At 44.6% G+C, this 26430-nt stretch overlaps 1 protein-coding gene across 1 annotated transcript; it reads right to left on the reverse strand.

The window, feature by feature from the left end:
* Nucleotides 1–390: 390 nt before the first annotated feature.
* YBX3 (Y-box binding protein 3) lies at nucleotides 391–25713 on the reverse strand. Its single transcript, XM_069806761.1, has 9 exons — nucleotides 25410–25713; nucleotides 21459–21522; nucleotides 19822–19855; nucleotides 14745–14834; nucleotides 13943–14065; nucleotides 7264–7358; nucleotides 2080–2251; nucleotides 1390–1490; nucleotides 391–959 (listed from the first exon to the last, which is right to left on the reverse strand). The coding sequence occupies exons 1-8, from the start codon at nucleotides 25654–25656 to the stop codon at nucleotides 1425–1427; spliced, it is 891 nt and encodes a 296-aa protein (XP_069662862.1). The 5' UTR covers nucleotides 25657–25713; the 3' UTR covers nucleotides 391–959; nucleotides 1390–1424.
* Nucleotides 25714–26430: the final 717 nt, after the last annotated feature.

The following is a 26430-nucleotide window of genomic DNA, read 5'->3' on the forward strand; positions in this document are numbered from 1 at the left end:
CTTGCGTTCTACTGTTTACAGAACACAAAAGCCTAGCAAAACAGATGGGGAAAACAATATCCCAGTAACCCACCCCAAATCCCCCAAACTCCTGCCACAAGATGGTAACAGAAAAACCCAACCCTTAACACCATTTGAGCCAGAAGAGCAGAGAGGACAGTGTAGATTATAGCTCTGTTGTACAGTTTCTTTGAAGTTCTTTTGGATTGAAGTAGATCCACCTAACCTAGCCATGTCCCTGCACATGTATCATCCAGCACAGTTTTAGACAACATACATCAACACATACTAAAGAGGCAGCTCTCATTTTCACATATCAATGCTGAAGCAGCTAGATTAAAATAATGAATTATTTTTAAAAGTAAACATGAACAAATGTACTAAACCAGATTTTTTTTGGTAGTTGAAATCACTTTTATTTGCGAGGAACGTCACCCATGCTGCACAGTTTCAAATAGATCTTACCAAGGAAAGCGGAAGAAGTTTCTCCTCCCCGTGTCCTGCAGTGAACAGGACTGGCACAGAAAAAAAAAAAATAATAATCACACCTGGGAGGTTTAGCACCAGCATCCAATAAAAAAAAGCATTTGATTTCAATTTCAGTTCTTTGGTTGGGTTTTTTTCCCTTTTCAGTTTGATACCAAAAGAAAAATTGAAAAATTCAATACTAGCGAAACAGTGAAATTCTAAAAAAAAAAAAAAAACAAAAACAAAAAAAAAACAAAACAAAAAACCCCACAGTTGCTGTTGAAACTGGGGAGGTTGCTCTTTCTGAATCTCGCTCTCTTTCTCTCTTCATGCGTCTATCTTGCAGGCGTTCCCTGGATCTCAGCTGCTGGTAAATTTTTTTTTTCTTTTAAGTTCCGATGTTTCAAAAATCTTTACTTTCGTCATCACTGTTGACAATTTATTGCTTGTGTGTTTCTTTGGTGTTACTTTTGAGTTGTATTTTAGGACACCTGCGGAAAAGTCAAATTGAAAAAAATTGCAGTTTAAGTTTCACTTCCCTGTTGAAGAGGTGAGATGTCAGGTGGAGAAGGAGTTATCATAATAACAGACAGGATAAGCATGGCTGGCTTATCCCGTCCGTAAGCTTAGAGTACAGTATCTCCCTAAAGCAAAACATTACTAACTCATCAGCAGATGCTATTGCTATATAGACCAGATAGATCAGGATTATAAAGCAAAGTTTACTTTGTGACAAACACAGATACAGAGGCAGAGGAGAGAAAGAAAAGCAGCAGACTGTTCTTGGTTTGCCTATACAGCACACTCAGAAGTTATCACAAATATCTAGCCATACATAAGGGAACATAGCCAGAGTCCAAGTCCTAGAAGGATACACAATGCTGCTTCAGCTGGAGAACAGGAACTATCTATATTCCTTACCTGAGGGATCGTAAAGGTGCCTGGGGAGCCGGACATTACTCAGCACCACTCTGCTCGGTCACTGGAGCAGGATTTTCAGCAGGTGTTTCAGTCACCTTTGTCTGAGACACAATAAACCTTTATTATAGGCAATGACTGACCTCTAGACCCTTCCTCTGTTCAGTAGTAGGGCCAGCATAACCCAGGTTTTAAAGTAATCAAGGAAGATGAATCCTCAGAAAATATTAACTATAGGCAATACACTAAAGTTTAAGTATTACACAGCAGATTCTGTCAGGGGACCACCTCAAGCAGACATAGGATGAGAAAGTCTTTCCTCAAAGGTAAAAATCTGTGTTTGCAAACAGTTCCCTGAAATAATCTGGCTCAAGAAGTCCAGGAAATGGACACAACTATTTCTCGCCACTTCAAAAATATTCGTTACAGTCTGACCCCAATTAAGAACTATCCAGAAGCAATCCCTATCCCACTGCTGGTTCCATTTAAGAGAAGCTGCTCATTCTCAAAGAAGGTCATAAGGAACTGGCAATGAAACCAGCTACCTTCAAGCATGAGCACTCTGGACTTAGCCATCAGACTCCTCCAGCACACCAACAATACACTTGTCAAAACTCCCACAGGACAGAAGGTCTTGAGCATTCACCCCATCAAAACTCAGCCTCTGCCACATTTTGCTAGGGGCATGCTTACCTCTTTCCCATCCTGAGCTGGAGCATTGGGTGGACGAGGTCGACGCCGGTAGTTGTATGGGCGCCTATACCCACGGCGAAGTGGCTGCTGACTCATAGCATTGGCCTCATGATGGTTCTCTTTGTTTTCAGCCTCTCCAGCCACGGGGGCAGGGCGTGGACGCGGGGGCCCTCTGAAGAGGGGCAGAAATAGGTGTTACATATGAGAGGAGCCCGAGAAGGTTAAACTACCATAGTTTTAGTCCAGCAAAAACCTCTCTAACCAAATACCATCTTTAACAATTTTGAATGCTAGCAAACCATCCCTCTGGAATTTGGCTGGCATATAGTTGGAAGGGAAAGACAAGCAACCTGGGTGTCTCTTCACTGCTGGGCTACGTCAGCATATTCTACTGTCTATCCTACAATAAAGATGCAGTTAGCCCATTTCAGTTGCTGGCTAGGAGAATAAATAAGCCAGCAGAATCAGCCTGTGTGGCCACTACTAAGTTAGCCTTGGCATAGCTATACACCAGCCCAGTCCTATTCACAATTAATGGTGCAATCCCTGGGAATCTCAATTCCACCTGTAAACCATTCCTGGATCCTTGCTCTTTGCCTTATGCTGCCCCTCTCAACCACAAAAAGCAGCATAGTGTGTATCTCAGGCAAGTTGGCCCTCGTTAACACTAAGCTATCAAGTCCATGTTCCTGAAGTATGCAAGAACATTTCCTCCCATTTCCAGTATAAACAAGGTATGTTTATAAACCATCAAAACACAGCTGAAAGTGATGACGAAGTCACTGCCTACTATCCAGTTCCCATTAGCTGACTTGACTAATCCACAGCTATCTAGTCCCAAAAGCCAATGTAGCTTTTCCAAAGGAATTTAAAGCACTAGTGTCACTGGACTTAGTGCATGTAAATGCAAGTAATACCTCCCTGTTAACTCAAATACAAGCATTCTGCACTCATATATCATACTTCTTATAGGAAAAAAAATGCATCAGAACTGCATAAATTCCCGTTAGCCATGGACAAATTATCCAGCTTGTGATTTACCCACAACACATGCAAAAGCTCAGGTGCCCCATTCTACTTGATGTGGTGCTATTCCTGACTGCCCAATGCTAATGAAGACTTTCAGGAACAAAATCTATTCTGCTCAGATCCCTACAAGCAGCAGCAGCCTACCCCATTTCCCACAATCCCACATAAGAGAGCCAACTTTAACAGAAATGTTCACAGATAGAAAAGCTCAGAGTAGAGGTTCTAGACCCAGCATCCAGAAGGATGGATCCATTTTGCGTGGAACAGGTAGTCATTACAATTAAGGACAATCTTGTATTTCCTATGAAATTCAGCTTCTTGTTGCTCTTGTACTGTTATTTACCTCTTACTGTTGGTTTTTGAACAAATGTGCATATGAAAAAATGGGGATTACATGGAACTTGACCTCTGAAGCTAGTTGATAGGATGACAAAGACAAGATGAAGAGGACCAAGTGAGTGAATGGCAGACTAATACAAATCAGCTCCTTGAGAGCAGAATTATAGAATGGTTTGGGTTGGAAAGGACCTTTAAAGGTCATCTAGTCCAACCCCCCTGCAATGAGCAGGGACATCTTCAACTAGACCAGGTTGCTCAAAGCCCCATCCAGCCTGGCCTTAAATGTTTCCAGGGATGGGGCATCTACCACCTCTCTGGGCAAGCTGTTCCAGTGTTTCACCACCCTCACTGTAAAACATTTCTTCCTTATATCTAATCTGAATCTGCCCTCTTTTAGTTTAAAACCATTAACCCTTGTCCTATTGCTACAGGCCCTACTAAAAAGTTTGTCCCCATATTTCTTATAAGCCCCCTTTAAGTACTGAAAGTCTCTCTGCTGAGACCTCCCTGGAGCACTGCACCCAGCTGTAGGGTCCTCAGCACAGACCTGTTGGAGGGGGTCCAGAGGAGGGCCACAAAAATGATCAGAGGGCTGGAACACCCTCTCCTATGAGGAAAGGCTGAGAGAGTTGGGGTTGTTCAGCCTGGAGAACAGAAGGCTCCAGGGGGACCTTATAGCAGCCTTTCAGTACTTAAAGGGGGCTTATAAGAAAGATGGGGACAAACTTTTTAGTAGGGCCTGTAGCAATAGGACAAGGGTTAATGGTTTTAAACTAAAAGAGGGCAGATTCAGACTAGATGTAAGGAAGAAATGTTTTACAGTGAGGGTGGTGAAACACTGGAACAGGTTGCCCTGTGCTCACAGGGGCAGAATCCCCTCCCTTGACCTGCTGGTCATATTTCTTTTGATGCAGCCCAGGATATGGTTGACCTCCTGGGCTGCAAGCACACATTGCTGGCTCATGTCCAGCTTTTCATCCACCAGTACCCCCAAGTCCTTCTCCACAGAGCTACTCTCAATCAATTCATCCCCCACCCTGCACTGGTACTGGTGATTGGCCTGACCCAGGTGCAGGACCTTGCACTTGGCCTTGTTGATCCTCATGAAGTTCACACAGGCCCACCTCCCCAGGTCCCTCTGGATGGCATCCCATCCCTCAGACATGTCAACCACACTGCTCAGCTTTGTGTCATCTGCAGACTTGCTGCGGGTGCACTCGATCCCACTGTCTATGTCATTGATGAAGATATTAAACAGTACTGGTCCCAGTACAGAATTGTTAGGGACACCATTCATCACTGATCTCCACGTGGACATTGAGCCATTAACCACTACCCTCTGGATGTGACTATCCAACCAATTCCTTATCCACTGAACAGTCCACCCATCAAATCCGTATCGCTCCAATTTAGAGAAGGATATTGTAGGGGACCGTGTCACAACACTTTATGAAGAACACCAGTGAAAGTAATCCAGTGTTTTATTTAACTTGTCACTCATTCTCCAAGATAAAACAAGTCACAAGAAGCCAAGAATCTGAATGAGCTTTTCCACTTAAAGAAATTCAGTGAAAAAAGTGAGGCAACATTTCAAAAGGTATGACAGTCAGAGGCTGACTATTTCACACTGATATTTTTAACTGCACCAAATTCCTTGGCTATGGAATTGTTTCCTCAGTGGAAGGGTGGAAGCTGGAGTGGTCATGTCAGAACTATGGCTGGAAAAATGAAGAAAACAATCCTACACTGGCCAGTTTAAAGTATGACTAACACAGATGACTCAACAACTTACTCTGCATAGCCCCCTGGAAAGCATCAGTGTTCATGTGAACTCCAAGGGATCTTTAATAAGAACCTAAGAATAGCCTACTGAGTCTTCAAGTGTCTGTTTATCCCAATTCTATGGATCCCTAGGGAAAAATAAGGACAAGGAAACCTACTTCCGAAATAGCCTCCCAACCTCCAATTGGTTTACACACTGGGGATTTCCCAAGCCAGAGAGTTTGCCTGTTTAGAGATATCACAATGGTGTTCTCTTCTAGTTATTTGACCAGTCTGCCCCAAGCTCATGCAAGCTTTTAACATGGCCAACATCCCGTGTCAAAAAGCTCCAGCAATCTGCTGTACGCATAACAACCCCAGTCAGCAACCTGAACATGAGTCAGCAGTGCACCACTGCAGCAACAAAGGCAAAATGGATCCTGGGCTGCGTCCACAGAGGCATTAGTAACAGAGAGAGATGTGACCATCCCACTCTACTCAGCACTTATCAGGCCACACCTGAGTACCGTGTCCAGTGCTGGTCCCCACAATTCAAAAAGGAGCCAGACAGACTGGATACGGTCCAAAGGAGGGCCAAGATGATCAAAGGGCTGCAGACAACTGACCTATGAGGAAAGACTGAGGGAGTTAGGTCTTTGCTCCCTGAAGAAGAGAAGGCTCATGGGGGAACTCATTACATTATTCCAGTACTTAAAGGGCAGCTACAAAGACAACAGAGGCTTTCTCTTCACAAGGAGCCACACTGAGAAGACAAGGGGCAACAGGTACAAGTTGCACCAGGACAGGTTTTGTCTTAATATAAGAAAGATTTACAGTGAGAACAAACATTTACTTGGAACAACCTCCCCAGGAATGTAGTCGAGTCCCCATCACTGAAGGTCTTCAAGATGCGATTGGACAGGGTGCTAGATCATCTCATCTAGGCTCCCCTTCCCACAAAAGGTTAGGCCAGATGGTGTTGGTATTTTTTAGGTCCCTTCCAACCTGGGCTGTCCTATGGTTTTTATGAACCTCCCTTTGTTCTTCAGCATGTCTCCCACTTCCTTCATTCAAAGGCTCCTCAGTGTATTCTTTTATCAGAAGAAAAAGCAAAAGCAATTTCATCCATCCTTTCCATGTTACTAATTATTCTGCAGACCTCTATAATCAATCTTCATTTGTCTCTTCTCCCAGCCTCAGAGTCCTCAGTCACTTCCACTCTTCACACATTTTTTCCCCTTCAATCATTTTGATGAGTTTTATCTTATTATTCTGGAAGCTCTCCAGTCTCTTTAGCACCCCCTTTCTCCAAAAGTTCTAGCAAGAGTAACTCTAATAATCCTATTTTGTTACCTTCTCCTTTAGGAGCCCTCAAGGAACCTAAAATTTAAATCTTGACCGACAGCAATACCCTCCACTAGCACAAGATACTGCAAGGTAACTATAATGCTACCTATAATCTAATGGCCTGTAAGAGGACACAACGTCAGTTTTTACTTAACAGTGGGCTTTCCTCTGTACCTACAAGTAGCACCAGTGCATAAAACCAAGCCTGCATGACACATAGGACTGAGCTGGATGCACACAAGCTACTAGTCCAGTGCTGAACTGCAAGCTATTGTCTGCAGTCCACAAGAAGAGCTATAAAGCACACCCTGCCCTTGCAGATGGTGGGCCTGGCTGTCCCAGATCAAGTGGGATTTGGATTCATTACTTGTCCAGGAAAGCATTAGAGTTCAGCTGGGAAGATGTGGACCCTGCAACTCATGTCAGTATGTTGCTCAACTATGAAAAGTAAAGGATACAAAGAATTCTTCACACTTTCTTGACCTATTCCTGACTCTGAGCAACATATACACATTAAACAAATTCTACAGTTGTTTCCTTCCTTACTCCTATGGCTCACCTTTCTCCTAGTAATTAAAATGCTTCTCACTGTCCCTACCATTTGCATACACATTAATGACAGGGAATACAGCTTCCTGCTCTTAACGAAGCCTGTATAGATCACAAAAGCATCCAAATGTAATGATGAGCAAAGGAAATAGTACAAACCTGCGATAGCGGGGACGATACGTAGGATTCCTATTGACTTGTTGATGAAGTTGTCCTCCTTCTGTGACCCCATCCTTGATTTCTCCCTCACCACCCTACAACCAAAAGAAAACAGAAGACAGAGTTAAAGTTATTTCATGGGCAGTATATTAACTATAAAGCCCAATGATCTGAACCTAAGTTCAAAAACAGTGTATCAGTACAGAAACACCAACATATCAGGTAAAAAGAAGCAGCAGATACTCAAAAGACTTTAATTTGAGCAAAGTTAAGAGTAGGACAGACCAGGAGCCAATAAGGCTGCCCTTGTTCCTCACAGTAACAGACTAAGCAGCTACCTGATGATGCCTCCTCCCTGTCTGCTAAGAAAAGCAGAGAACCTGACAGTTCTCTCCGATGCATATGCAAGTGCATTTCAAGACATGACACTGCATTGCAAGAGGTAAATGTGTTATGGAGAGGCAGCCATTGACCAGGACACTTCTGAATTTGGAAAGCTAACTGAAAGACATCACACTGAAACTTGCCAGAGACCACTTCTGGCTTCATTCTACACAGAGCCCCATTCCACAGAGAATTCCCACAAAAATATAAAATTTTAAAAATAGAAAAACTGTACTACATCATGTCAAATACTCTTCTACACAGTCAACATTTTCAGCCTTTCAGAGATGCAGTGGTTCTTTCCCCTTTAGTTGTTAACTGTTAAAGCTGTATGTCAGTTTGGGTTTTTGTCTAGTTTGTTGTTTGGGTTTTTTTGTTTTGTTTTTTAAATATCAGCCATCAGTAATGTCTATTTCATAAAGTTACATTATTAGCCATTCCCACTACACCATTATTCCCTTTAAAAAGAGGGAATTTAACAATAGATGGGCTTCTGTTTCCAGATCTTCTGGGTCTGATTCAGCAGGAAACAAAAACTATTGCTTCCTGACAGCCTTCAGTAGTCTACACTGCATTTGACAGGTCTCCTTCGAATTCCACACAGTTATTTTAACCACCACCATCATGCTTTGCTCTATTTTAACTGGCAAATCTCGGGCAACCGCATGGGCAGTGAACTTTTCCTTAGCCAAGATAACATGATGATAAGCATTTAGAAAGGCTGGAGTGTTGTAGGTTGTAACAAGAAATCTTGGGGAATTAAATGAACCTCAGTGACCAATCTGGACAATCTTCTCTTCTCACCACAGTAAAATACCCTCCAAACACATTAATAAATTTCAAGCACTCTTTGTAGCTCTCCACATTTCCAAAAAGCACAGAGACATGGCCTAAAGGCAACTGGAATATTTCACATGCTGTACCTATACCAGCTATTCTTAACAATACGACAGGGTCAACTGCTGAGGTGAGTGGAGAGAAACCAGGAATCAGTTAAAAACCCACAATCATAGATAACATTATCCGTTATGTTCTCTCATGTATAAAACTGATCAGGATAACTAAATATCAAAAGGAACTCCCACTGACTTAAGTAGATGGTAATAGTAGGTAGCATCTGATAGCAGTTGAGAAGTACTTGAAACACTCAGAACCCAAAAGGAAAATTACACTTCTGAGTTTACAACAGCATTATACTACTTGTATCTACTTTGAAACACCAATCTGTTTGTACCACAATGCTTTGTCCTACATAACCATACAGTTTATTAGACCTGTGATGGGTGGTCAGAAGTGTCTTGAGACAGTAAGGCAAGAAATAGCATTGCCAGTATTGTGTGTGGCATTAGCAATTCAGAGGTCTTGGGATTTGCCCTTTGTGAAGGAAGGGCCTAAAGCTGCTCCTGCTTTCACTCTCTTCCTCTCATGAGGACTGGCAAAGCACAGAAAGAGAAGAGAGCAGCAAGATGTGAAGGGCAGAGAGGATGCAAAACAAACAATCCCTGAACATGTTCCAGCATAATCACTATTTCTCTTCCCTAGGATTTCTGAGCAAGCACACGTGGAATCAGTGCTCAGTTCTAGGGCTGCAATGATGGAACATGAAGGCCTAGCAGGTCTTGTCTGAGGAACAATGTGCCAGAAGCTAACAAAGCATCAACCAACCTAACTGTAGGGTGGGGCACACAACAATATTTTTCATCAGCCAAAGCTCTCCTCTCACATTTGACAATCAGCATCACATCCACAGCTCTTTAAAAGGCAGTATTAAATTTCTACATGTTTTTAATGGCACAGCCCAAGTCCACTCCTCCCTACAGAGGCCTGCACTGGAATCTCAGATAAAAGACTCCGTGTCCTGTAGTGACGGAAAGAACAACTACACCTTATGAAGCATTAATCAAAAGCAACACAAACATTTTCCTATTCATCTTGAACTGAATGTTGCTATGTCAGTATTTTAAATGGGTTTGGCTTAAACAATCAGTTGAAAACAAGAGTAGCAAAGCAACTGAACTGCTTAGCCCAGAAGTCTTGATAATTTCCTACATCTTCTATAGTATCACAAAAATTCAATTAACACATTACATTAGTATCACCATTAGTTGACCTAGGTCTATTGGCCAGAAGTGAAGTATGGCTCCAGAATAAAGCAATTATGCTGTCAGAAGTCACTGAAACAGATGCAATTTGACCAGAAAACAGAACCTGAGCTTTGAGGTCCTGTTTTACTATACTGATAGGAAGATTACATTCCTTTGTTAGGAAAGCTTTGTTTGTACTCTTAAAAGCACCACACCATGTCTAGCACACACACGATCCTGTTCATTCAATCTCCTCCACAGGTATCTTCCAACTCAGTGTAATACCTTCTAACAAAACATTAGGTCATCTTAAAGGATGAATGAATGAATGAAGCTGGCCTGCTGCACTCTATACTTTCCTCAGAAGGCGGCCGAAATAGCCAGGCAGGCTGTGATTCCCCGTGAAGATCTCACACAGATTTCTCTAACCCTAGAAGGCACAAAATTTTATTGCTGTCCCTCAAAGAAAAGTTTTGTAAGCATTAACTGTAACTGCAATGAGGTTTTTACCCATCTGCTTCCCCTAGTTTCTTCTTTGTTTGTTCTTACACCTCTTCAGATCAGTCTCTAGCTTTTGTATAATAGTATTTATCTTTCCAGGTCTCCTCTCTACAACAAATAGTTTCAGCCTACAAAACAGCTCTCAAACTATTTCACTTATTTTCCAACTCATTGGTATAGAGGCTTCTTGTATTAGTAATGCAAACAATATGTAGATGCGGACATCATTGGTTCTCAAGATTATTCCACAATTCACTGTTCTAACATTTTGACACCAGCTCCATGCCATATCTATGTTGTGACTGTTTAGTGAGGAGCACAGCCTCTTTTCTGTAGTAGATACAATTAAGAAATTTCTGATATGAACAAGTACTTCTACTCTCCGCAGAACTCTCCACACAATCCAGACACAGTACCACTAGAGCTGGTTAAATACCTCTCATTCCTCAAGGTTCTCTGCACTCTCGAGAAATTCACACAATGTGTTCAAAAACAGACCCAGTAAGTTACACACAGAGTACAGGCACATTTGAGTTAGCATGGCAGACAGAGGACAGGCATCTTTAGTTTGCCTAAAACCATGCCAGTAGGCAAGGGTAAATCAACTCTTGCTGCGCTGCAAGGTTAGACTGGAGTTGCTAACAGACATCAGTTAAAAGTTCTTGAAACCTAGAAGGCCACTATGTCAAAAGTCACCTCAACAAATTAAACTTTTTTTTTTTCAGTAAATATGGGATTGATGATGTGGGCAGCTGAGGTCTGGGAAAACCTTTCACCTCTGCAGCCTAGTAGATCTTTAAGCATAGCAGGCCTGGGTACACCTAAGCCTTTTCCTTCAGGTGTGCAGTAACAGTTACCTGCAGCTGAGTAAATATCCTTTCAGCAAACACAGCCCAAGAGCACCATACCATCGGTAATTCAAACTTGTCTCAGAAATATCCTGCAGGACAGTTAGCCAAAAACACCTCCTCAAGTAGAGAGGCACAACCTTTAATGCACCTGTTAATGGGACCATACAGAATAGTGTATACATATTGCTATGGCTCACAGACATTGCTACCTTTCTTCCCCCTTTACACACATGGGAACGGAAGGGGAAACAGGAGGCCTTGTTAAAGGAAAAGCATATTAGAAAGAAACATCTTTCCAGACATGTGGTTTCAATGTGAAGAATGTGTTAATTGATGCAAGTGAAAAACCTCTAAAAGGAAATACCGATAGCTTCAGATGAGGATCCACACTACTCTCAATTGATCTATGAAAGCAAGTACACAAGGGATGACAAGAGTATGTGGAGAAGTTTGAGTGGCTTCACTGACCTACCCTAGGCCAACTTCAGGGATAAGTCCCTGCACAGCCCTTTGCAGTCCCTGCAAAGACTTCCTTGAAGTGGAGCTTTGACTTGTTCAGGCAACTAATAAGTGAACGGATAAGAAGGCCCAGCAGAACTGGCTGCACCTCAAACCAGCTCAGAGCACAAGAAGGGTCCACTGCAACATGTAGAAAGTTGAGCAGGCATAGCAGAACATCAACTTTGGCTGCATAAGGAACTCCTGACTGAGCTCAAACATGAAAAGGAATTATCACTTAAACAAGTGACTACACAGGATATGTTCAAGAGTGCTGAAGGAGCTGGCCAACATCACTGCCTGGCCAGTATCATCTTTGAAAGGTCACAGCAATCAGAGTTTACCTTGTTACCTGCTAGAGTGGCATGCTAAGGGAATGGTACTATAAAGTCTTCATCATCCCTGAATGAAACAGAATTTACTCTTAAAGTTGAGATGATACCAAATCCAGAGGGGCAGTCAATGCATTGATAGGAAGGCCTGACATTCAGAGGATACTCAATAAGCTAAAGAGAAGGACCAACAAACCTCATAAACAAAGGGAAACAAGGAAAGAATGAACACCCAGGTTAATGTCCTTTTGTACACTATCATTTGCAAGTTTTGAAGGCTGTAATTCTTCTAGAGTCAATGGTCCCAGAGAAAGAGCAGTACATTTTAGGTTATGAAACGAGAGATGACTTCGTGTGACTGGTGCCTGATGTTCCACAACAGCTAAGGTCTGGTATCCACACCAAATGAGTCTGGGGACTCAGACAGAAACAAGCCAAAGAAAAACAGTGTGATACCACAATTTGTTCCCCTTGTGTACATCTTCAAGTACCAGGATCCAAGTGTGTTAGTGTCACATGCAAGCCAGATTTTTAGCTGCATGAGTCTGCATTAGACATCCAAGACAACATGTCCCAGCATGAGTACCCTGAGACTGAATGCTCCCCATGTCCAAGCTGGGTCTCACATTATCACTCTTCAGAAAGAAACAAATAGCTGCTTTCCATACTCACCAGTACACAGGGTTGTCTAAGCCTTGATACATCTGCTCATTTAAAAACTGAAGCAACTCCAAGACAACACCAATACCACCAACTATAGCACTGACTCCCAATAAAGACAGTTGATGGAGATTTTAATCTCAGGAGAGCTAAAGCAAACAGAAGACATACTGGAACATAGCTGGCTCATGAGCTAACAGGTAAGACTAGAAACATCAAAAAGCTGAACAAAACCAAGCGTCCTAGTTCTTTGCCACTTGGCGTGAAAGCTGAAGCTTGCAGACTGTATCACTACAAAAACAAAGACATACTCAGTAATAAGCCATCAGTTATCAGCACCAAATTCTAGCTTTCTCCAAGGGACTCTGAAAGAACACCTTTCATGTATTTAAGGCTCAGTGGTGTCTAGCAGGATTAAAGAGACCTCGTGATAGCTAGTATAAACAGCTAGGCTTTAAGGAAGGATTTGATAACACTTGTTCTGTTTGCCCCTGTGCTGTCAACTCTGTAGAACAAGATGAGAAAAGAGTTACATTGCTTGGGCAGAGACTTCCATCAGGGCTCTCATATTGGATCATTCACACATTTCTGCAAGTGATGATCACAGATTCAACTATTAAAGAAAAGATAATCAAGCCTAGAGTATGTGTCAGCTTGTTGGATTGTTCTAGGCACCAATTTAGCACAAGCACAACATGGACAGGCATAGTAACTGCTAGAACTACAGCCAAGTACCTCATACTTACTTCTCCCTCTGCAAAAACTTGCAGGGAAGCTGCTTAGGAAAGCTTGCAGATGTTATGAACAGCTGTGCATAGCTAGTTTAACAAAAAAAAAAAAAGCATTAACTTTACACTGAACTGCTGTAGGCAAAGGCCTACAAAGGGATGATACATGGAGGTTTCAACTAGTTGGTCAAACTACTACCATGCCATGCAAAAGAGATGAACTTCTAAACAAAGCCCATTTTCCAAATAACCCTTTCAAGTTACAGTTATACTACTTGGAGCAATATAAATACTTCCCCTGGCTTCAGGTACAGGGCATGGTGAACCACTTGGGCGTCTCACTCCTTTGTGTTTACTCTTCAAACAAACAGATACCTTAACACCCAAAGAGATGCTTTTAACGCATTCTAGAAAGAAAGACATGCCAAAGGAGGGCCTACAAGACACCCAATACAGAAAATATCAGTATAGCATCAATGATGTGCCGGAGGAACCCAGATTATTACGGAAGAACACTCACACCTTAGTTAAGCATTGACAGTTTACTATATGCCAGTGCTGAAGCTGTAGTTCCCTCTCATGAGGGGACTGGAAGACTGCTGAGGAGGCAGGATGACCACCACTAAAGAAATTAAACTTACACTTCGAGGTGGTCCACGGCGTCGGCCAAAATAGCCACGTCGATAGCGGCGCCGGTCTGCAGCATAGCGGCTGCCTTCTACAGGGACTCCATCTGGACCAGTGACATTAGCTGCTTCTGCACCCTAAAAGGCCAAAAGAAAGTAAACCAGGGTGGTGTGAGGAAAGAACAACCAGCTACAGGGAGATGATGAAACAGGAAAGAGGCATTTTTGCATCATTTCCAAGCTGCAGATTCCTTCCTCCCACATAGTGCAAAAGCAGGTTTGTTATTCTCATGATCATAACTCTTGGTTATGGGGTTGAGTTAAGACCCTATCAGCCAGGCTGAGTTCAGAGGAAGAAGCAAGAAGTAACTGATTAACAGGGAGGGAGGGAAAAAAAAAAATTTAAAAAAAAAAATCAAAAAAGCTCAGAAAACTCAGAAAATGTTTGAGAAAGTACAAGCACAAAGAACTTGAAGGTTCTTACAGTTATTAAGCTACCAGACTCCAAGACAAATTCTTCAGGGCAACATATGCCTCAGTTATGATCACTGGGCAGGCTGCAAGCTTCAAATGCTCTATCAAGTTACAGATTCTAGAAGGACTAGAATGTAGTTAGAGTTTCAATACATATCTAGAAATACTTCTTAATGAAGCCTTTAAACAGATCTTCCACAGAAAAGCTGTATGAATGCCACCACCCCAAGGATTAACACATTAGACAAAAACACCAGATACACAGCTAAGGTTGTGTGTTATTCCCCATTAGAGTGATATTAACTCTGTTGGACCACACCCCTAAGTCTCCATAATCTCTCACCTTCTCTCCCTCGACCACATCAAATTCTACAGTCTCTCCATCACCAACACTGCGCAGATACTTCCGTGGGTTGTTTTTCTTTATCGCTGTCTTTAAAGAAAGAAGATACAGAAAAATGTATTTTATCTTACTCATTATCTTACACATTCATAGTCCTGTAGATGAGGAAAGGACAGTATTCTTCTGCTACAATCCCAACTCTACACACAAGATCAGTTGCCACACTAAGATATTTCAAATACATAGATGTCTCTCTTACTCCACAGGCCCTCTAATACTCAGTCAAGGTTTACTCCTTTCTCAGTACTTATGATTTTACGAATCAGCTGTTGCCCCAGAATCCCCTCTGGCAAGCCTACTAAATATCCAGATCATTACATATTTCTGTATGAACAGAGTTCACACTGGGTGTTTGATCTCCTGCAAGTTGTACCAAGGCAGCTCCAGCAGCAAGCGTGACCCATGCCTTCACAGCCATTAGGAGACCTGTAGACCATCTCCAGAGAACTTAAGACCAGGAACATTTTTGTAGAAAATGGCATTAACTATAAGGTATCATGGCAACTCATAGTAACTCAAGAAGAATTACTGGCGTAACAAATAAGCATTTTACCTAAGCACTGTAAGGGAGACCCTCAAAAATTAGGCGAGTCCCTAAAGAACACAGGAACAGTACCAGACCAGACAATTGCAGTCTTAGCCATCTCCTAGACAGAAACACCAAAATACTATTAACAACATGGCTTTGGCTCAAAACCAGTTGAAAACCTCCTCAGACTCACAGCAACACTCAAACCTCCTGAAGCGATTTTCAACCTGTCAACTACAGATACCTTTCACTCTGTGGAGTATTTCTAGGATTCCACAAAAGGCAGTCAGCAAGACAAGCCTACTATCTGTTCATTAGGTAAGGGTTCACAAACTGGAAGAGGCTGGGGGAGAAAAAACCCAAACACCACCAAAACACACACATTGCACAAGCCAATCTAGTAGCCAGCCTTTTACTGAAGTTCTCTTAGATTATTAAAGACCAATTCACTTGAAGTTTCCCGATAAGGGCATCTTTTGTAAGCATGGGGGCAGGTGCAGATCCAGTAGATAGAAGCACACGGGGAAATAGAAGGCACATATCTGGCTTAAGAAATGGGGTGCAGGGCAGAAACAGAAGAGACAGTTTTCTTGAACTGCAGACAGATATGACAAACAAGCAGAACAAAGATCAGTTGAGTTGTTGCCTGTGCATGGCAACTATATTCTTTCAGTCAACAATAGCCCCAAAATATTTCCCACTGAAGGAAAAGTTCTAATGAGTTTAAAGTGGAGCTTGACCAGTTTAGGAAAAGTATTCTCACTGTTGCTGAATACAGCCCCCTTTGTGTTTCAGGCAATAGGCCAGCATGTCCTTTTAGCCGTACATCTAGCCACACCTTTCCCTGTACCCTGCAGCATCCCAAACAGCTTAAGGAAGAATGCAAGAGTGTACCTATTATTGCTACCAAAGCAAAAACAACCCAAGAGGGCTGTTTTGGTTTGTTTTTTGTTTTTGTTTTTTTTTTTTTTGATACAGGAAGAGAATGAGCTGCTCAAGTGAATTCTTTTGGGAATTACTTTGGCAAGCAGAGACTCCCACCATCAGCTGAGACAGCTTTGTTCACTTTCTGCTGACCTGCTGGTGTAACTGCCCCATTTCTAAAATCAGCTGGAAGTGCTAGCTTTTCCATAAATGCTATATACTAATACTAAAATCACTATCTTCACTGCAGATTGTTTAAATCTTTTGCTACCACTTGCACTGAGACAACTGACTCAAACTCATAAGACTTGTACTCTGCATATGATTGAGATGTCAACAAGCTGTATTTCAAACTCCTTCCCCCTTCTTGTAAGTGCAGAGGAAGAAAGGACTACTGGGTTTCTTTTCAGCAGAGGGTGTGCTTAAGATTAACAAATCTCCTCAAGCATCCTCTAAGAAGGGTAATGGAAGATAAATGCAACAGGATTCCACATGTTCTGTTCCAGCTTTATAGACAGAAACTTCAAAAATTCAGACTTGAAACTGAACAACCTGCCAACAGGAAATAGAGGCTGCCACACAGAAGGCTGGGGTTTGTTTTATAAAGGCAACCAGGAACAATTTCAAGTTAAGTCCTAGAATTCAGAGCAGAAACTATACAGCTTTACTACTTACTACTTCAGCTGCAGGTAAACATTGATGAAATAAGCCTCTAACAAGCCTAGGCTCTAAGCTTGATGAAAAGACTTTTACTCTGTATATCCAGAGGGGAAAGAGCACTACTCTCCCTATTACTGTTCACCAGCATCCCGCAGGCTCCAGCTTCTTTGATTCAAAAGACAGATGTTCTGTGTTAACACAGACAGCACTCAACAATTAAGACAAAGCCTTTCCTTTCCCAAGGGGACACTGATGAACAGAGAACTATAAGAGTCTTCACAGATAGTTCAGTATTTTTTTGGAAGAGTTCTTTCCATATCCTCACAAGCACCACATCATGTGCACATCCAGCATTGTCACAGCAATAGCCAAAATCTGTTACACCAGTTACTAGTGCACACACACCAGGCTGTGCAAGGTGAACACAATCCAGTGAAGTAAAGAAAAAGAAAGACCTGGGCAGCAGAAGAGATGCTGCTTGTTTGTTCAAACTACGCCTAATTAAGCTGGACTTCTCTGGTGACTGACACTTTTTAAATGGTGTCAAATTGCAAGACCCTCGTCCCCCCCCAGACACACTCCACCCCACAAGGCAGATCAATCCCTATTGCTCGCACCACCTCTAACCAACACAGTGCCCCAGACAGCACCTTGCATCAATCAACCGGACAAGGATGCAAGCAAGACGAAGCAGGTGAAGAACTGCCCTTCCCCAAAACACTGCTTGGGCCCCCCGCAAGACAAAGGGTTAATTCAAAGCAAGCCATGCATGCCCTAAAGAGAAAAGCATTTTAATCTGTACTAGGTTTATAAATAGCATCCAATAGCCAGACACTCAGCGTTAACCCCCATTCCAATCATGAGATCGGCCTGTTCCCTCCCCACTGCGGATGTGTGCGGGGGAGGCAGGGAGGAGGCTGTATCTATTCAACTAGGTCAGCCTTATTCTGAAGGGATTAGGCATGTAATCCAGCCCCTCCCGGGACAGGCGCAGGGAGGAGGGGCAGAACCAGCACTAACTGTGGAGAGGGAGCTGGAGCTTGCAGCAGGATGTTTGCTTACACCATGGATTTGCCTCCCTCGCCGGGCGGCCCCATCAGGAGCTCTGGCCAGAAAGCCCCAGGCTCTGGTAACAAGCACATTCATGTACAGGAACAGCTCGAGATGGAAGAGCTGAGGAACATCTGATTGCAGCCAACACAGGCCAGAGCTGGAAGCATCTACTCTGCCACGCACAGCCCACCAAGAGGGTTAACTGGATGCAGGCTTGCACGTGATGTGGTATTTCTGAAACAGCATGCCAGTTTTGCTCAGTGCTCACTCCAAGAGGATTTTGGCCACAGGAGATGGGAAATAAGTTCACACACACACACACTGGAGCTTCCATTTAGGTGAATAATCTTCTCCACAGGTGTAGGAAACAAAACAGCACAGATAATACTACCTTGCTGTTGACCTTCAGTGTTTGGGTCTCTGCAGGCAGCCTTCCCAAGCAGAGTAACACTGATCCGTGTTACCTCTGTCATCAGCACAACCACCATTTTCCAGGATATCTTCTCACAGGTCTCAAGGAGACCTCATTTGCCTTCAAGGTAGTTTTACAGTGCTGCCTAACCAGAACATGTTTCTGTTACTAGAATTCTTCTCACCCTCCTCTGGACATACTCCCATCGGGCTGCAGATGCAGCACCTGTATTGGCATGCACAGAGCACACAGTCATTAAGGAAGGAGAGTGACCACTAGAAATCGGTACATGCATTGAGGACTCTTGCTCCCAAATCCACCAACTGAACCAGGAATGTGTACTGCATGTACCTCCCAACATCATAAGCACTCATTACAGGCACGAGACTTACTCCCTCCCAGCTTCATCCATTTTCAGATAATGGGTCTACACTCCTCAACCCAGAGAAACAGTTATCACAGGCTATTTAGTCATGAAGCCACAGGAACTCTCGATGTTGACCAGCACATTTAATACAACTACATATGCACATACCCTCGTCCTCTGTGACAAACTCTGAGTGCAAGTTTCCTGGTTACATTTGGTGGAAATACTGCCACTTACACCACAGAGAAAGCTCAAGGATCACATGGGGCTGCAGATATTTCATATGGGACAAGCTCCAGGGGCAGTACTTCATTTTCTGGTGGAGTAAAAGTCTCAGATGATGCAAAACCAGACCTAAGCCAACTAATCAGTTTGCATCAGCATGGAGACAGCATCCTCTGTCTTCCCATTAGTTGCCTGCCACCTGAGAGTCAAGGTATAAACTTAGAACAGCCTACTGACAGTTCAAGGAAAGTTAACCAATGACAAGCTGCTGGGCAACCTCTCTCTGCTTGGGCACACTTGGCACACAGCCTTCCTCCTCTTTTTCCTAAGAGCAGCTGCCTCACGCAGCAACAGCTGATGGCAACCCAGGCTGGTCAAGAGCCAGACTAGATCACTTTCTCTCCAATACCAGGGAGGGCAGTCAGAACAGACCTGCAAACGAAGAGGGTAGGAAGAAACAGAAGACACAAGGAGCATGGGGAAAAGCAGGGGGGGAGGGCAGGACTGACAACAAGTAGCAAGGTATTTACAGAACAGGAGTCATCTCCCCAGGGAGGGACAACCAAACAAAACAAAAAACATGCCAAAAAACCTTTAGTGTTCAAATCGGAGCAGGCAAAAGAAAGCATAAGGGGCTGTAATACCTACTCCTTCAGTTATAACTCCAGAGAGAAGGAAAACACACCCTAATATTCCTCCCTGAAAATTTCAACATACATGTCCACTCAAGGTATTTGCTGTAAATATCCTAAGGAGAAGCCAGGACAAGGTTGGGTGGCTGTTTCAGAAAGTTGCATTAGAAACGTATCACAGTGCACATCTCTAAGTACAATTACTGCTGTCTTACCTGATGAACAAACACATCTTCTTTGGTATCATTTCTGCGAAAAGAAAGTGAGAAGTCGTAAGAGTTTAGACTAAGAGACTTAAATAGAAATCCCTGACTTCACAAGCGAAACGCTCCTTCCCCCAGCCTGTAGTACATCCCCTGGATTCCACACATTCTGTGTAAGTCTATGCTACCAAGACCCTGCTCTGAATTTCCAGGGTCATATGCTTGACAGCAGAAAGGACTCCCCACCCTTCAGAAGGGTGAGGGGACAGGGGGAGGTTCTCTGTAATATTCTGGCAAACATTCAATATTTTGTTTTGACATGAGGCAGAGTTAATGACTGGACTGTTTGCCTTTCACTATTCTACCCCCCCAAAAAAGACTTCCACAGGGGCTGCAACCTGAGCTGTTGTCCCAGAGGTCAAGCAAGACTATCAAAAGGACTGGCCACAGCTGTTAACAGAGCTCTCCTTTCAGTGAAACTCAAAGCAACCATGCACAAGAGGTGTTAGGAGAGTCCATTGGAGGGGAACCCAGACATGAACATGAGGTTGTCTGGATTAGGCCAGCCAGTTCAGGCTTCCGCATGCAAAACATGAAGACAGGTCTGAGATCTTGATTCTGTGTTCCCATACAACAGAAAGAGCCTAGACCTTGACGTCTGTTCACTCAATTCCTTCTCTGCAGAGGGCACAGGTGAGTCAAAGAGTTTGTGGAGATAACACGTAATCCAAAACTTGTTGCACTGGACCGAAGTAATAGTAGACTTCAGTTTAGGAAGAAAGCTAACAAGTTATTACACCACATCCAGCTGAAGGCTCTCACATCGACTGCTATGAAAGACTTTAAGAGTACTTCCTAATTCAAGCTTTTCTTCTAAGCTTACACAACACTGGATAGTAGTCGCCAGAGACTGGGATTAATGCTGTACTAGAACTGGCTTCAGAACCGTTAAAGGTTTTTCATAAAGCACACAAGACATTTAAGCTCCTCAACCTCACACATACTCCAGCCTTAAAAGCCAGAGTTTCCTCCAGTAACTTGGAAGCATGGGTCCTGTGTACCTAAGGTTGGATGTGATCAATATCACTTACAGGTATGTGGATTAACAATGCCATTCAGAAGTTTGGTTATGTTCAGAAGAGAATAAAAAAAGATACAAAGAGAATTCCTGTAAAGCCAGGCCCAGAATATCTTCAGTTAGATTATATCAGAGAATCTCAGTGTGTATTTAGAATAATTATTTTGACCAATCACTTAACACTTGAATTTTTATCCAAGAATATTTCCCCTCATCTTCCAACCTTACTTGCACCTTAAAAAAAGCCAGGCAGTCATGAAAGAACATACAGGTCATTAAAGGTGTAGTAAAAGTAAACAGAAGAAACAAGTAACAGACCAAATCTGTAATGAGTTTGACCCTTTCTGTTTTCTCCCCATACACACAACCTTTGCGGGGGGGGGGGGGGGCGGGGAGTCCCCTGAGATGATATCAGAGTTCATTAGTTGAACACCTGGCCAAATCTGGCTGTTGACTGCATGAACTTGTAGTCAGGTCCTCAGGTCTCTGTTGCAATTACTAACACATGGTATATTATCTGTACCATGAGTCTTAGTACAGTATAAATTAGACTATCACAATTTAAACATACCTGTTGATAAAGCCATATCCATTTCTGACATTGAACCACTTGACTGTGCCAAGAACTTTGGTGGCTAGAAAGAAAAACAAGTTACTCTAAAACAGAAGTAAGTACAAGAATGTTACAAAGATACTTTTATACCTGCACATGAACCAGACCTATTCTGTTCCCTTAACACTCAAAAGTGTACCTTCATCTCCCACTTCAATTCATACTAACACAGTAGCAGGAAGCAGTGCTTTAACACGCTGTTCTTCAGCCAAGAGTTTACGACACAGCATCTAGAATGAAGCCCAGCTCTAGTTTCAGAATTGGCTATCCATCCATCTCTTATTTCTTATCCCAGAAATGGGCAGTGAAGCTGAAAATCCCACTGCCATTCATCAATTCTCTTTAGCTTAGTAGCTAGACATGAAACATAGCTGAAGAAAGCTGTTTAAAAGTCCTCTCTTTCACTCAGTTACCCTTCCATTCTTCCTTGGAAACCAGAACTGGCCAAAGCAGCAGTATCAAGCATCATGCAACTCTCTCAAGTGGAGAGGCAGCAGATCCTTATTTCAGATAAGCTCTTTCTCGCTTTGTCAACATCACTCTAATCAAACGAGACCCCACAAGATGTTTTTGGTTTGGTTTGTTGTTTTTGGGTTTTTTTTTTTATATTCCAACTTCTAGGGACCTTCTGTGATTTACCAATTACAAACTAACCAACTTTATGTTCCAAGGCCTCTAGGATCAAAACAAGCTCCTGTCTCAACACCAAAATAGCACATTACTTAGAAGCCATACTGCATCATCTTATAGGATCTGGCGAAACCTGTTCCTCCAACATATAGGAACATATGTGGGAGGAACTCAACAGCAATGGAGGTAGTTCAACCCCTCCTTCCCTCTCAGCAACTGGGTGGAGACTACAAACTTGTACTTTTCAAACCTGTAAGAAAGGGGGAATTTGGGGCTCTAGACTTTAATGGCTGTTACTTATTACATAGCATGACCACAACTGTCTAAGCAATCTACATAGTACTTATTTGAAAAGGGTCTAGTCACCTACAGATGACTGCTTGTTAAAAACCTTACATATGTTTGGGGGGCTGGGCAGAGTCCGAGAGGCAATTAAAAGGAAAATAATCTAGAGACAATCTCCAGTTCAGAAGTCCAAGCCAGTCTGCTAGAGGTATGAAGAACACGCTGCAAATCCTTACCTTCATCTGCTCTGCACCTGCATTCTTCCCTACACATCCACTGGGAGATGACAAAGCTAGACAGACCTTTGGTCTCATGCAGTCTTGCCATTCTTATATATCCCTCTGACAGGCAAAAGGAGCAACCTCTTTCTCCTCCTCTGAATACAGAGCTAAAGTAGGAATGTTTGTTGATAGCAATCCACTGTAGCACTGTTGCTGTTACTGAAAGTACTAACAGGCCATTTCTCACTGCACTTTTAGAAGCAAAGGTTTTGGTCTCCTTTAATACACTTCTTTAGCAGAAAGTGTTCAAAGTTAGAAGAAGCAAAACCATGTTAAGACTGAGACAGTTCCTAGAGAAAAGGGCTCTACTTAATACAGCATCCATTCCCAAGACTTCTTGTTTACAGAGATAAAAATCCTTAGTTCCACTGCCTAGTACTGATTCAGTAAAAGTAACATTCTTAAGCATCAACATTTATAGTTTCATGGGGACATCACTAGGTACAGACTCTTATTGCTACCATAAAGGCACTCACTATAAGCAAGAGCTTGCTGCACTAAGACAAGTCAACAGGAGAGGAAGGGAGGGGGGGAAAACAAGAAGCACAGAAACAGGTGCCAAAGACACATGCAGGTTTTAGTCTGCTTTAAGAAACAAGGCTAATACCACTGATTCCCCTACCATCATCCATTCCCTCCCCCACAAAACAGCTATCGAATCTGTTGGCCTATTTCAATCAGATTAGGAAGAGGGTGAGAAGCCTAGGAAGCCTGACAAAAACCCTCAGAGGAGTCAGAAAGCTGGTGGAAGGAGAGGTACTCGAAACCTATTCTGCATGGCCAGCTAGCTGCTGCAAAGTGGACATCCACACACACAGCCTCACAGCAACATTGCTCCTTTCACACAAGCTGCCAGAGACCAGGGGTGAGTCTCCAATATATTCCCTAACACAGTGTACTGGGGAAACACCATCCCCTACCCACACTAGTCTTACAGTCTCCCCAAAGCACTACCACGGAGTGGGAAAGAACCTCAGACACCATAGCACGACACTGAACATCTGAACATGCATGTGGCCGTGGTGCAGCCTTTGTTAAGCCTGAGCAGTCATAGCAGGGAGATGAGGAAAGGAGGAGGACAAGCCCAGAGAAAAACCATAACCAGTTTTACTGACAAGTCAGAAAAGGTAGTTGATATGCTGACACCTATCCCACCAGCAAGTGAAAGCCCACATATTTCTACAAGATGCTGTACCCTGACAACATCAAAGGAAACGATCATCAGCCACTCCTACCCATGACAAAATAGCCTTTCCATTAGTTTTAACAAGGAAAGCCAAAGCTTCCTGTGACCAAGAGAGAAGAGAAAGTTGACTAACCTTTATCCTTATTCCTAGAAGTCAGACATTTGAATGCCCTGGGCAAGCATCAGACCTTGCTTCTAATGGGATCTTTGTAAGAGGAGACTTAAGTGAACATAATTACAAGACCATTAACAGGGATATTTGAGGCAGACTTGAACATAAGTCCATTTTCAATTAGCATTATCAATGATCATTTTCCTTACAGGAGTTCCTGCAAAAAAGCTTGCCTAGAAATAAGGCCAGTGTGCAAAACCATCACCACGGTGGTTTTCTTTTTCTTGCTGGACCAGGAAAGGCACTTGTGCCTTCACTTTTTTTCTTTCCCCTTCTCCAAGCAACAGGAATTGATAAAACATGATTAAAACATTACCAAGAATGAAACAAACCACGTTAAGGCAAGCAGCAGCCAGACATACCAACAGATATAGATGTGCCTTGACTGATTACTGACAAATCGGCGGGGGGGGGGGGGGAGGAAATCACACAACCCATACCTCCAATTTTTGTTTTGCTAGAATCCTTCCTACCTCAGCTCCAGAGAAATCCTTTACCTGGCTCCTCTACCTGCTGCAGTAAGACTCAGTCTTTCCCTTCAGAAGAGAAGATACTGTCTTTCCTCAGCGAAGGTTCAGGACTCTGCACTAGTAGCCTGCCTCAACTCTGCCTTGACTAACCTCTTAAAGTTACGCAGTTATAAACAGAAGATCCCTATTTCCACTGCAGACTGAAGTCTCGTCCTTTCCAACAGGTTGATCCTGTTTAATCACAATGGGAAAAAAACCCCAAAAAACAACCAGACACGCTAGCTACGCACTGGGCTCGAGCACAGAGATGGCAACTTAGCATTTCGCTTGCCCCTTTATCGATAAAGCAGAAACAAACAAAAACCCCAAACACGAAACTTGGAGGCAGTATTAAAGCAGTAATCTTTATAGAGAGAAAAGTTGCGCAGAGACCTTAAGATCAAAGGGGGGCACGCAGGGTTTTCCAAGGGGAGATATCCGTCCAGGGCACGGCGGCAGGTGCCGGGAAGCCCCTCAACATGGCTGCACTTCACTCACTAACCCCGACCGGTCCCGGAGAAGCGCCCGGGGCCGCGGAACGCGGCCCCGGGCGCTTCTCCGGGACCGGTCGGGGGAAGGGAACGCCGCTCCACACAGGTGCTCCCGCCCAAATCCCGAGTTGGCGTCCCGGCCAGGCGCCTCTCGGCTCCCCCCCCGGCCGAGGGAGGGCGAAGAGAAGGAGGAGGCACAGCCGCCTTCCCGGAGCGCAGCCTGACTCACAGCCGCGGCGGGGGGGGGGGAAGAACCGGGCTGGGCCCCGGCCATGTGCTGCTGCCCCCCCGGCACCCTCCTCCTCCTCCTCCCGCAGGTGCCCCGGGAAGTTGGGAGCGGGGGCCCGGTACTCACCCAGCACTTTCTTCTCCGTCTCGGCCCCGCCGGTTGTTGTTGTTGTGGTGGTGGCGGCGGCGGCGGCAGCAGCGGCGGGAGCCGCCTCAGCAGCAACCGCGCCCGGTGCGGCGGCGCTGACAGGACTCTTGGGCTTGGCGTCCGGGGCGGCGGGCGGCGGCGGGGCGGGGGCTCCGGCAGTGGTGGTCGTGGTGGTGGTGGTGGTCGCCGGGCTGGCGGTGCTGGTGGTCTCCGCCGCCTCACTCATGGTAGCGGGCGGTGGGGTGAGTGGCGGGCGGGTGCGCGGGCGCTGGGGCGGCGGGTGTCCTCTGGGGCCCGCGCTGGGTCTTACTGCCCCCAAAATGGCCCCGCCGAAGTTTTAACACAGTCAGCGGGGGCCGGCGCCGGCACTCGCGCCGCCTCATTAGCATTTAAAGGAGCCGCGGCGACGTGGAGCGGAGCGGGGGAGCGGCTCCCCCGCGTGGGGCGGCGCGGATGCCGTGACATGTCATGTCACGGGAGGCGGGCGGGCGCGTGGGTGAACGCGCTCCGGCCCCTCGTGCCTGCGCCTCTGTGGGGATACAGACGTGGCCGCGGGTGGGGCGTGCGGGTGCCCGCGGGACGGGGGGGCGGCGTGGGGCCGAGCGCGGCGCGTTCACGCCCATCCGTGTCCGTGGGTACGGGCGGGCGCCCCCCCCCCACGCACCGGCGCCTACCTGCGGGTACCTATAGATGATGCATACGGAGGGACGGAGCGCGCAGAGGCCGTTCCTCGGTCCCCACGGGTGTGCGTGCCCCTTTCCCACGTCGGTGCTTTTGCCCCGGTTTCGTACTCCGAACCCTGCCCTGTCGCCGCCCTCACACCTCCCTCGCCCGCCTTCCCGCCTCTCCTGCTTTTTCCCTGCCCTTCGCCCGGGTTTTGTCCAGCCTCCCCCGCGCAGTGTGCACAGTAGCACCCCAGCCTTGTTCCGCGCTCCCCCCGCATCGCTTGCCTTAATTGCCTTAATTGTCCTTCCCTACAAGATGGACGCCTGCGCTGAAG

The sequence above is a fragment of the Haliaeetus albicilla genome, chromosome 19 (genome assembly GCF_947461875.1).
Source record: "Haliaeetus albicilla chromosome 19, bHalAlb1.1, whole genome shotgun sequence".
Lineage (NCBI taxonomy): Eukaryota > Metazoa > Chordata > Aves > Accipitriformes > Accipitridae > Haliaeetus > Haliaeetus albicilla.